At 43.0% G+C, this 12998-nt stretch overlaps 1 protein-coding gene across 1 annotated transcript in view; it reads right to left on the reverse strand.

Moving 5' to 3' along the window:
* PIP4K2A (phosphatidylinositol-5-phosphate 4-kinase type 2 alpha) overlaps positions 1–12998 on the reverse strand; it is a 179261-nt gene that overhangs the window by 61479 nt on the left and 104784 nt on the right. Inside the window, exon 3 of the mRNA XM_054503573.2 lies at positions 11440–11536. Coding sequence (XP_054359548.1) covers positions 11440–11536 — 97 coding nt within the window. The remainder of the gene's footprint in view (positions 1–11439; positions 11537–12998) is intronic.

Below are 12998 nucleotides of genomic sequence, written 5' to 3' on the forward strand. Positions count from 1 at the left end.
ATAACACTTCACAGATTCCAGATGTATTCAGGACAACGTCAGCTAGAACAAGCACATGAGCTCAGGGAAGGAGGTCTTATATCTTCAACACAGTCGCTGTGCTGCCTCAAAACAGTCTATCCATTGACACTGAATGAGAAACTCCTCAGTGTGCTTTGTTTTGTTGCAAAGGAAAAAGGAATCACAGCATGATGTTGGATGCTTGGACAAGCTGGGAGTCCCTTGATGGAAACAGAGCTTGGGAGTGACCTTCAGGTGCCCCCAAGGGGTCCCTCCATGTATAAATAAATCTCAAAGAGCATTAGAGTTGGAAGCAACCTTGGAGGTGATTCCAAACCACTCAATATACAGATAAGAAAACAGAGCCAGAGAGCAGAAATGACTTGCCCAACTCAGTTCTCCAACATCAGGTGGGCTGGTGTACATGGAGTGCCCTGCAGGGGCCCTGCCCAGAGCCTCCATCTCCCCTTGCCATGCTGCTTCCCTACCTGGTATCCAGAGTATGGTGGGCATTATGAAGGGACAGTCATTTTTCCACAGTGACATACACCTTCTAATGCCAATTTAGAGTGTGAGCCAGCTGGCACAAAACCAAACCTGTCTTTAGGTTTTCGATTTTGCCAAGTAAAGTGTGTAGAAAATATCAATAACAGCCACAGTGCTAATGCAGTCCGGAGTCTGTTATTTACACTTTTATTAACGTGTACAAAGCTATCTGGACTCATTCTAGGACTGTTCATTACTTTACATTAACTGAGTAGGAAGAGTAGGAGCTGTCTTCTCTCCAGGCAAGAGCTGAGACAGATGTGTTTGTGGAATAAGCCTTCAGGACAGGAAGACCGTGCTGCTGAGCCCTGGGCCCAGAGTCAGGCACTCACACAGCGTAACACAGGGCTGAAGGAGGACCAGCACTTAGCATTTCCTGTGAGTCCTGTTGACTGTGGTGACAATGTCAACCCTAAGAATTCTTCACATTTCTGACCATGTGGCACACTGCATCATGTCTGTTTAAATTAGTTTATGTGGTCTGAGAATTGTTGGAGGTTCTTGTTTTCCTCCTGTCACCGGTTTCTGCCTTTAGAAAACTGCCCCATCCACTTTTTCTGCTTAAAACTCCATAGATTTTCTTCACAAAGAATGCCAAAGTTGAAAGGAGTAATCTTTTGTACTGGGAGTGCTGAATTCTGGGTTACTCTATATTCTATATGCACTCTCTATACTACTAAGCTGGGAGGATTAAAAAAAACGAGAACAGGAAAAAAAGAAATTAAGACGAAATTTGCAAGTTAAGACCAGCTCTGCATGGAAAAACGAAGGCCTAGCAGAAGGCACCATTTAGAAAAATTCTTTCTCTTCTCAATCACCTAATTTAAAAGGGCAAATCTGAGATGAAGCTGATCCTACCTAAGGCCTTAAAAACACCCTTTAGAGGGCTGGTTTAGTCCTCTTCATCTCCAAAGTAAAATATTCACTTTCTGGAACATTTACCCTTATCTACCTGTCTGTCTTCATGAGAAAGCAGCCAGATAAAATTACCCAGTGAAATCCACCCAGGCTTTGGAGAGATCTCTCATTAAAAAACAAATTCCTTGTCATGGACACACTTGGAGAGTTATATGGTCTGCAATAAAGTGACATTATTTAAATTCAAAATTGGGGGCTGGGTGCAGTGGCTAATGCCTGTAATCCTAGCGCTTTTGGAGGCCGAGGTGGGAAGATCACTTGAGGCCAGGAGTTTGGGACCAGCCTGGGCAGCATAGTAAGGCTCTGTGTCTACATAGCATTAAAAAATTAGCCGGATGTGGTGGTGCATGCCTGTAGTTCTAGCTACAAGGAAGGCTGAGGTTGAAGGATCACTTGAGCTGAAGAGTTCGAGGCTGCAGTGAGCCATGATTGTACCACTGCACTCCAGCCTAGTTGACAGACAGAGACTCTGTTAAAAAATAAAAACAAACAGACAAAATTGGGGATTCTGCACCTATCAGTTCAAAAGTGACAATAAGTTATTTCCTAAAGGCCTCAATAATAACTTACATGTTAAAAGGAGAATTTAAAATTTCACAAGGAAGTTTCAGATTGAAAATTCCCAGCCCACAAGGTCTTCCTTCTATTGCTGGTCCCTGCTCACTTCCCTGTGACCTCTCAAACCAGAGATGGGCAAAGGACATAGATGACAACAAAACAGAATGGACCCAGGAAGTAGCCTCAGAGTGTCAGGGTGATCCATCTCAACAGCAATGGGCTGAAGTCAGGGCTTTGAGTCCTCCCTCCAACTCATCCTTCCCACATCCCTTACTCTGTTATCTGATTATCTGCAAAGAAAGACAGCTGGACTTAATGGTCTCTAAGCTTCCTGCTCATTCTTCCAATTATTATTCTGCTGTCAGTTTGTAGAGACTTAGGAAATGGACGATGATTTACTATTAGTTTATGGGAAAAAAAATCTAATAATAAACATGCACAAACTGCAAAAATACACTTTTTTCATTGGCTATTCCTTTTCTTCTTTCTATACATTTGATAGTTTCATATTATAAATTATGAAATTATTTAAAGTCACCTGTTCTAAATAAAAATACTGATACCATAACCCATCCCCAAAAAAACAAGAGCCAAAATCAACTTTGGGAAAAACTGTCTCCTATCGAATAAATTAAACTAGTTTCAACCTTTTGGGAAAAAATGTCCCTTACTGAATAAATTAAACTAGTTTCAAACTCCAAGCATTCTTCTTCCTTGAGATATGACTCACATATCATATGACTCGCCTATTTAAAGTATACAACTCAATAGTTTTTAATGTTTTCACCAAATCATGCAACCATGACCACAATCATTTTTAGAGCATTTTCATGACTCCAAAAAGAAACCTGAACTTATCTGCAATCACTCCCATTCCTTCCCCTATCCCCCAGCTTAGAAAGGCCACTGATCTTTGTCTCTATATATCTGCCCATTCTGGACATTTCATATAGATGTAACTATACAGTACACAGGTGTTTGTGATTGGCCCCAACATTGAGCTTGCAAGTGCCCTAGACATACTCATCCACCATGAGGCTGTCTCTGGATGAGTGAGGTGACCTGGCAAGTGCTCTCTACTAAGGCCAGCGCCCATACACGATCGCAGTGGACACATCACAGCCAATAAATGTTGCTTCTAAGTTTGCTCCTAGCATAGGGAACTAGAGAAAAACGAACAGGTGGACAAACATTTAAGTTCTAGGGCAAAGCTGTATGATGCAGGGCAGGTAAGAGTATAACAATTTAGTTCATTTTCACCTATTTTGCAACTTGGTGAATAAATGTACTTTTCCCATAGCCAAATACCTTTCCTACCTTACATTATCCTAGTTCAAACCACAAAAGCTGTGTTTGAGGCTCTGGTGCTATCTCGGTCCTCTCAACAGCAAATAAAGCAAGGTAATGATGGATGAAGCTCCCTCTTTAATGCCTTTTTATATTTATAACTGGCAATTTATTGTCCTCTCCCTTAAGAAAAGGATTAACGATGCTGTCCTTTCCCCCTTCCTCTAAACGTCTGCGCTGAAGATGTTTATTTCCGCAGTCGGAGGTCCAGGATTAGTGGAGCCCCCAGAAGGGGGAAGGAAACACAAATGTCAATTTAATTAGCTCATTCTTACCGCCAATCTTTTCTCTCTCTCATAAAAGTGTCCTCATTTAGTAACAGTTACTTTTCCCTGTATTTTTTAAACAACCAAGCATTTTGCATATTTAATTCTCTGGAACTAATCACGTAAGTCTTGTATAATTTGTTTTTTTTTTCCCATTTTGATAGTCGTTTGTATACATTCTGCTAAAAATCATGTATGAAAAGTTTTTATTTTTAGTTGAAGGAGGGGCCACTTAAACTTTGCCATGATCAAATGTGTAAAGCCACCCTCGTATAAGGGAACATGCCAATACCGTACAGAACTCACGTGACAGCCATCTCCTCATGGTGGCACAGTAATAGATTCAGAGACCTGACAGCTGGGGGGCCGGAGAGAGCACTGTGTCCCTCTCCTCATGTTATGGATGAGGAAACTGAGACCCACCAGGGGTGAGTGGGTGTCTCATGGTCACAGCATCAGTCACTGAAGATCCAAGACTCAATCAGGCCTCCTAACTTCCCGGAAATATTCTTTTCCCCAACCCTGGCTACCTGTTTCATGGACTTGAAATCTGGAAACCAATCACTGCCCTGCTGACAGCTCAGGATTACGATTACATGCCTCGAATCACACAGCCCAGGAGACAGGAGCAACTTGTCTGGAGAAGGCTGCTTTCTGGGTCTGCACTTGACATATCTGAGCGAGCACAGATGGTCCTCTGACCTTGCCAGAGAGTTAAAGACCAATGTGTGAACTTGAACATCATCATCAAGGATTTATTAAATGCCCACTGTGTTCAAGGCCCTGTGTTAAGCTCTTGGGGAATTTCAAAGAAAATCTAAGCTGTGATCTCAAGCGAAGAATAGCTTTCATTATAGAGGGGAGTAAGACACAGTGCAATTTAACACTTATCAATAATGAAACAACTTATCAGAAAAAAAAGAATATAAAAATTAAAGGCAATGCCAACAGAGTTACAGAAACTTCACAGAGTGCCATGAGATCATCTTTTAAAATCTCAGCTGCTGTTTGACGATGATTAAAACACCAGGGACCCAGCCTGACACAGAGCGAGACTCTGTCTCAAAAAAGAAAAAAAAACCAGGGACCTGTCCCCAAGGCTCAAGGTAAACACACCGTTTAACCTGGAGAGAAGCACCCAGTGGCAAGGATGACTGGCTGTCAGCTCTCTGTCAAAAGCCACGAGGCAAAACCCAAAGCAGGTTTGAGACGGGAAACACAGGCTAACAGGAAGCCTGGGGTCCCAGGTGGGGGCAGGTGGTGGTAGGAACAGTAATTTACTCAGCTCATAAACAGGACCTGAAACAGTGCAAGAAATGCCTGCTGACCCTGACGGGCTGTGAGGGAGCTTCCCCCAGTCTATCAAGAGGCTGTCTAATCAGAGAGGGGCCTCCCTTGGGTCTCAGCCTCGGTGCGACTCTGAGCGGGGTGGAGTTTCCTTCCAGGGCAGCTAACCTGTCAGGACAAACGGAGCAAACCCAACAGGCAACAACTGGTGATAAAGGAATGACAGTGCTTAGGCATTCGAGGAGCAAGCACAGGGGTGATGGTGTAGGTTGAGTGTTAAGAGTTGGACCAAAGAGGAGTCCCACAAGCACGACTGTGCCAATCCTCCCCACAGCTGGACCTCTGCTCCAACCTCATTCAGAGCTGTGACCCAGGATGCCCAATGCAGGCCACAAGCCTCATCGGGTATCCCACCACCACGGTCAGTCAACAGGTCAAAAACTCAACTCCGTCTTCCTTTCTATCCACCTGTAGCCCCAAACATCCCTCCCTCTGTGACCCGCATCCCTGCTCTCTTAGCCTCTCAGGTCCCAGTGCCTCTGTGGCTCTTGTCCTTTGCCACTGGCCACTGAACCTGTGGGTTTACTTCTCTCAATGTCTTTTGAAGCTGCTCCGTGCTTTACATGGTGGGTGACAGAGGCTTGGCTCACCGGGATTTCATAGCCTCTTGATTTCCTTATCTCCCTTCTATGCATTCTATAAATTACAATGCAGTTATCTTTAGAAAATACAGACCTCGGGTGGGTGCAGTGGCTCACATCTGTAATCCCAGTACTTTGGGAGGCTAAGGTGGGTGGATCGCTTGAGCCCAGGAGTTCGAGACCAGCCTGGGCAATATGGCAAAACCCTGTGTCTACAAAAAATACAAAAATTAGCTGGGCATAGTGGCACATACCTGTAGTCCCAGGTACTCAGGGGGCTGAAGTGGCAGGATCGATTGAGCCCAGGAGTTGGGAGGCTGCAGTGAGCTGAGATTGTGCCACTGTACTCCAGCCTGGGCAACAGAGTGAAACTCTGTCTTAAAAAAAAAAAAAAAAAAAAAAAAGGAAGAAAAAGAAAAAAGAAAAGAAAATACAGACGTCATGACATCGCCATTCCCCTGAGCAAAACCCACAGGGCTGCTCGCTGGCAGCACAATCGGCCCAGTGTCCCTGGTGTCTTTGTGTCTCTTGCTATTGTAACATCTTTATCTCCCACCACTCTGCCACCATCCAAATACCTTCACATTTCATGGGCTCTCCCGCCTTCTGCTTGGGCCCAGAGGGTTCACTTCTCTTCAAAGTCCCCATTAGCCCTCACTCACTTTCTTTCACAAGTATTTCTGATTTACTTATTTATTTTTCATGTTTTTAGAGATGGTGTCTCACTATGTTGCCCAGGCTGGTCTCGAACTCCTGGGCTCAAGAGATCCTCCTGCACTGGCCACCTGAGTAGCTGGGATTACAGGTGTGGCCACTGTCCTGACTGCAAATATTTCTTAAGTGCCTGCTGAGCCCAGCATTGTGCTAACCGGGGGACAGGCAGACAGGAAACACAAACACTGCTCCTGCCCTCAGGCAGTTTAAAGTCAAAGTGAGAAATCTACAAGTGAAAGTTTCAGAGGATAGACTTGATATTCTAGAGATAAAGGCAGAATTCCCGCTGCCCCACTTCAAGTTTAGTATACACTGAAGGTCTTAACACTTTAGAATTTTATTTCTAAACTTGAAATAAGAACATCAAAAGTTTAAAATGTTAGCTCTTAAAATTAATTATTTTAAAATTAGAACTCTCTGTTACAAACACAAAGAAGAAAGGGCATCAGATGTGAATAATGAGGGATTCTAATTCAGGAGACACGGTAGGGGAAAAGCAAACCTGGTATTATCCTCCACAGTGAACAAGAGGCCTCACTTTCAAATGTGTGGTCTATTTAGGTTTAACAGCATCAGCTCCCTCCTGCATAACTTTTTGGTTTCTGGGAGGCAACCCTCTCTGGCAGCTACTAAATGTAACTGAAGCCTCTGTTTGACTTCCCAGGGCTGTTGAATGTTCTTCATGAAAATCTGCACCCCTCTTTCCAGTCTCTCTGGGTATGAACATAAGAGACGATCAAATGAGTATAAAGAGACTGGAAAGAGGGGTGCAGATTTTCATGAAGAACATTACAAATCAAGATGCTGGGTTTCTGTAAATCTCGTTAGCATCTAACACAGAATCTGGTATGCAATAGTTTTTAATGAAAGTGATGCTTCACCCTTTCTTCTCTCTGCATTCCCTAAAACGGCTAGCACAGAGCCTGACATGTGGTAGGTACAAACAAATACTCTGACTGGATAATTATGCATGAAATCCCAGACCTCAGGGTGATCAGGGCTTAAGGGGGCAGTGGTAATGGTAGACGCAGGACTGTGGCTATAGTCACAGAAGAGGCCTCCCAGGCAGCATTCATCCTGAAACACACCTTTAAAGTATGACGATGGATATCATGCTGGCCAAACAATGATCAGAACCCTGATGCCACACTGATTCAACCCTGAGCATATTAGAAACCAATCATGCAATTTAAAAACGCCCTAATGAACTGGAAAAAGTTCTGAATCTAGAAGCACTGGTTACACACATGCGCGAGCGTGCGTGCGCGCACACACACACACACAGAGGTTTACATATGTATGTTACATGGTACTATTATTAACAATGAATATTCTAGAATTGTTCTCTGAATTTGTCTTTAACAAGGAAAAGTCATTTTTAAAAGATATTCCAGAAATCAAAACCAGAGTAAAGATACAAATGTTTACTGAGAAAGCAGGAATGTTTTCATTTTTCATTTCATTATCCTTTTCATTTATCTTAAAAACTTTTTAAGAAGTTTAAATTCACCAGTAGGGGTCAATTGCGTAGGTTACTTAACTATGCTCTACTTTAATCAGAGTGGTCTCCAGGGACCAATACCTACTTTTTTTCAGGTGTAGCAAAAAGGTGGTCACACAACCAAGACAAGTCAGGACCATTTACCCACTTGGCTGAATGGAAAGGTCTGAATATGAGATAAACCAGACGATGGAGCCCCTAACCACCACATTGATTTAGAGTCGCTTGTCCAAAATGCAAGCAGTTTGGAAAAATAAACACAGCAGGCAATGCCTGTTCCCCTTCTGCTATCCAGTGTCCTCCAAAACACTATGAGAGCCTAGGTCACTGATCCTACTTTCCAAGTCAGTTGGGAAAGAGTATTCAAAAAGCAGCTCACATTGATAAGCTCAGAACAAGAGTTGGTTTTTTTCCGATATACACAGTCTTCAGCAGCCAGTACCCAGTAGTGACAGAGGTGGCCGGCGGGAGACTCTACTCAGCAAAGGCACATTAGCAAGCTCCGGGAGAGGAAAACAAGGTTGCTTTTAGTCATCTGGCACCACATGTGCCAAATGATACCTGTTACTTGGACTGGGCATGAGGATTGAACTGTCTGGGCAGTAACAATGTGCCAGGCAGCTGAAGCCCCAGGTCCTGGCCCCTTCCCGACTGCCGCCTGAATCCCTGCAGTATACAGGGGCCTGCAAGGTGACCCTGGAGCCAGAGCTGTCACAACTGCCCTCCTTTCTTCCAAACCAAGTAGCCAATAGACTGGGATACATCCCCAGATTTACGATCCTGTTTTCAGTTGGAACTCAGGGTCCCTGACCCTGCTGAAGAATTTTAAGAGGTACAGACACTGGGAAAGAAATATAGGACTGAGGAGGGAAGAAGAGCATACCTCTGCAGTACTGAAGTGACTCTGAATACACACTTTTTCTTTTTTCTTTTTTTTAATAGAAATACAGTTGCCAAAGAGAAAGCAACAATTTAAATGCCAAAAGCAGCAGGCAGAGCTAAGGAAAGAGTGTTCGAATGATTAATCACACTCACACCACTCTCCCCAACAGGGAGCTCTCATGTGAAGAGTTTAACCGACTTGCCAATTAGTTACTTGTGAATCATCCTCCACTTGCCTAATTTTCTTTCAAAGTTTGTACTCAGCAATTTGCACTGACTTCAATATCAACTTACGTAGTTTTCTTTGTAGGGTGAAAAAAAGGGAAGGAAAACCAGTTCATGTCTTTGCATTTCAGCAACTAAATTGGTCATTTGAGGAAATTTTAAAAACTACTTTTGTCTGCTGCAGTGCAGAACTCAGACCGTAATGGGTTCATTTTGGATCTCATTTGACAGAATCGATTATGACAAGAAATAGAAAGACTTCATTTCAATAATGAATTGAGGAATCTAACAAGATAAGATGCATGGGCCCTCAAAAGTCAGTTTCTGTGAAATGCCAGTGAAATTGTTTTATTAAAACAAAACCCAGCCAAACAAAAAAAGGACGTGGACAGAAGGAGGAACACACTGGTGTTCAGCTTTTCTTAAGGCAGAGGAGATTTTCTTAAGACACTGAAGGTACCTGCTGTTAATTCCCTTAAAAAAAAAAAGCACCTAGTTCATTTTCAGGTGGCCTCTTTAAATTTAGTAATGGTTCTAAAATGATACAGAATTATGAATTTTAATTTCAGAGAAACGCTTTTTACTATTCTAATAATTATCTGTTAAAAGTTAATTATTTTTATAGCAGTAAATTTCAAGTCCATAATTGTGATCTAAGTTCTCCCTTCAAAATTAAGCCCCAAGGCCAGGTGCACTGGCTCATGCTCTGGGAGGATGGCTTGAGGCCAGGAGTTTGAGACCAGCCTGGGTAACACAGTGAGACCCCAATCTCTAAAACAACAACAAAAAAATTAGCTGGGCATGGTGGTGCACACCTGTAGTCCTAGCTACTCTGGAAGCTGAGGTGGGAGGATCACTTGAGCCCAGCAGTTTGAGGCTGCAGTGAGCTATGATCACACCACTGTACTCCAGCCTGGGCAACAGAGCAAGACCTTGTCTCAAGAAAAAAAAAGAAATGCCCTAACAGGAGTGTTGGCTCCCATGCAGTTTTAATAGCAGATAAGCAACCACATCCTTCCTGTCCCACTAGCCAGCCCTCAGCTCTTCTGTGTACACAGAGCCTCAGCTCAGGGTCTGGACCTCCATGCAAACCACAACCCCAGGCCATCATGAGACAATGTCACTGGCAGCCTGGTTAGCACTGCTTTCTCCAAACATGGCAGCCTCTCTCATGCCTGAGTAAACATATGAGAAATTCCTGGAAATTTTTGGCAATGGTACAGAGAGGGCAGTGGGAGCACAGATCTTTAGGAAAGTGTGCTAACTATCTCAGTTTGCCTCAGGGACCCTATTCTTCAGAGGAAAATACAGGGTAAGCTGTATCAGTACTCAATCTGTAGTCACCCAGGGTGGCAATATGTCACTTAATGCAGGATAAATTCAGATCTTAAATTGAGGGCAAATTAGGACTAGATTTGAAGGGACTTAAGTCAGTATATGTTGAGCATCCTTTATTTGAAATGCCTGCAGCCAGTCGTATTTCAGATTTTTTCAGATTTCAGAATATTTGCATAGATAATGAGATATCTTGGGGATGGGACCCAAGTCTAAACACAAAATTTATCTATTTCATATACACCTTATCCACATAGCCTAAAGGTAATTTTATACAATATTTTAAATAATTGTGTATATGAAACAAAGGCTGTGTTGAGCACTTAACTGTGGAATTTTCCACTTGTGGCATCTTGATGATCAGAAAATATTCGATTTTGAAGCATTTTGGATTTCAGATTTTCTGATTGGTATGCTCAACCTGTCACTTGGATTTCCACTTTTAGAAAAAATCCTTAGCATTTACGAATCTGGCTCGCTATATGAAACTTGGGTAACCAATGTCAAATCCTTTCTTAGAAAAAAATGATCATGGCTCAACAGTTATTTAAAGAGTTAAAACAGATGTTTAAAAGTTAGAATGAAGGATCAGGCCAGTGTGGGGAGGAGAGCAGCAGTGCACATTTTTACGTGGTGGGAATCAAGATGAAGAGGAAGACGCACCACAAGACACGCCCAGGATGTTGGGTTCCTGGTGCTGACCACAGTGCTATGGTCACTCCACAGTCCAGCACTGCAGTGCACAAAGGGTGCCCTTTGACAAAAATGCTGCAGCAAGAGTCTGACCAACTTGAAAAGCAGCAAATCAGCAAGATAAAGATTCCTGAGAGTCCTAAGTAGCCTCTACAAAGACAGAAAACATGCACACTCACACAGGCTACTGACATGTCTGACAGCAGAAATTAACAGGCGGCTCTGCTAGCCTGTTAATTTCCACCTGGAAATGAGAGTATTATATAAAACCCTCACATGCTCAGTCTCCTTCCAAAGAACAGTAATATATTTTCCTACTGACTTTTATACCGGTATCATATGTATAGAGGTCCCCAATCAAGAGAACCCTTTACTTCAGCATGAACATTAAAAACTTCTTACACAAAATGAAAATTACTATTATATAATACTTTTATTGACAAAAAATATAGATCCTAATTTACAGAGCAAAAGGCATGGCAAAACCCATTTCCTACTGGAAGCAAATGTTACAAACGCAACTTACCTGGAAATCTTGATCATCAATTCCAAACCTCTCCCGCAGGTTACGGAAGACCATCGGACAGTATTCCTTAAACTTGAAATGGCTCGGCATGTTTTCTCTGAAACAGTCACAGCGTGGAATAAAGCTCAGAGAGAGTCAATCAGACTTGCATCTGCCACCACTGAGTTCCACAGGTAGCCAAAGAAGGGTTCGGAGTTCACTGTCTACCAAAAGGACAGGTGTGCTTCCTAGAACCAGGTACAACCCGCAGGAAGATCCAGGAGACACAGGGGGCTAGACAGATGTCTGTCTGTCTCCTTTGTCACAGGCACGCTTGGACTATGTGACCTCTTTAAATCCTGGCCACACATTGCAGCCATTCTTCAAAGAACAAGAGGTGGGGAAGGAAGGGGCCAGGCAGGGGGAGCAGTGAGGGAAAAGCACAATGGCGGGAGAGTGAGTCAGGAAGAGGCAGCGGAGCAAGGTTCCCTCTCAGCTACTGCCGAGGAAAGGAGGGCCACTCCCTCACCCCTCTAAAAGGCCTGTTTTATATAAATGCCACATTCTAAATTTGCTTACAGAAAATTCCCTCAAAGTCAGCTTCTAAACACTGTTATAAGAAAAATTAACATCAGCTTCACATAAGGACAATGGCCCCCTGAAGAAATTTCATAATTGGCCTGGCATGGTGGCTTACACCGCTCATTTGTAATCCCAGCACTTTGGGAGACTGAGGTGGGCGGATTGCTTGAGGCCAGGAGTTTGAGGCCAGCCTGGGGAACATAGTGAGACCCCTGTCTTTACAAAAAGTTTTTTAAAAAATCAGCTGGGCATGGTAACCTGCACCTGTAGTCCCAGATATTCAGAAGGCTCACGAAGGGGGATTGCTTGACCCCAGGAATTTGAGACTGCAGTGAGATACAATTTCACCACTGCACACCAGCCTGAGCAACGGAGCAAGATCCCATCTCAAAAAAAAATTTCATAATGATCCTCACATGGGAGTGATTTGAGGTTCACCCTAATCATTCAGAATTGTTTCCCTCTTTGTGTTCCCACGCAACCAGATATGCATATAAATTATACATATGCACATACCCCTCCCTTATCATACTTTGCACACTGAACTATAGCAGTTTGTATATGTGTCAGTTTTTGTACTCTGAGCCCCTTGAGGGCAGGGCCATGTCTTCTATATCATTGCATCTCTAGCTCTCAATGGACCACCTAACATATAATAGGTGCTTCATAATGACGTCTAAAACGACATTCAAATGAAGGAGAAATGTTCTCAATGCCCAACATGGCATCTAATTGTGCCTTATGAAAATGTACCTTCGGTCTTTATTGTTCTATGATGGAGTCGTTGCTGTTCATAAATCATCATTTTCAAAGTTCTGTGTACAAGAGCAGAGGTTCATAACTGCTCAAAACTCCAAGCAATTTATAGCTTCAAAAATTTGAATTATAATGAGAATATCACTTTCAACGTATAAGATATTCATAGAGAACAATATGCCATATGGCAAAGGATATTATCCCAGAGAGCCTGCTGTTGCTTCTCTAAAAATGACAGATGG

The sequence above is a fragment of the Pongo pygmaeus genome, chromosome 8, assembly GCF_028885625.2.
Source record: "Pongo pygmaeus isolate AG05252 chromosome 8, NHGRI_mPonPyg2-v2.0_pri, whole genome shotgun sequence".
In the NCBI taxonomy this organism is placed as follows: domain Eukaryota; kingdom Metazoa; phylum Chordata; class Mammalia; order Primates; family Hominidae; genus Pongo; species Pongo pygmaeus.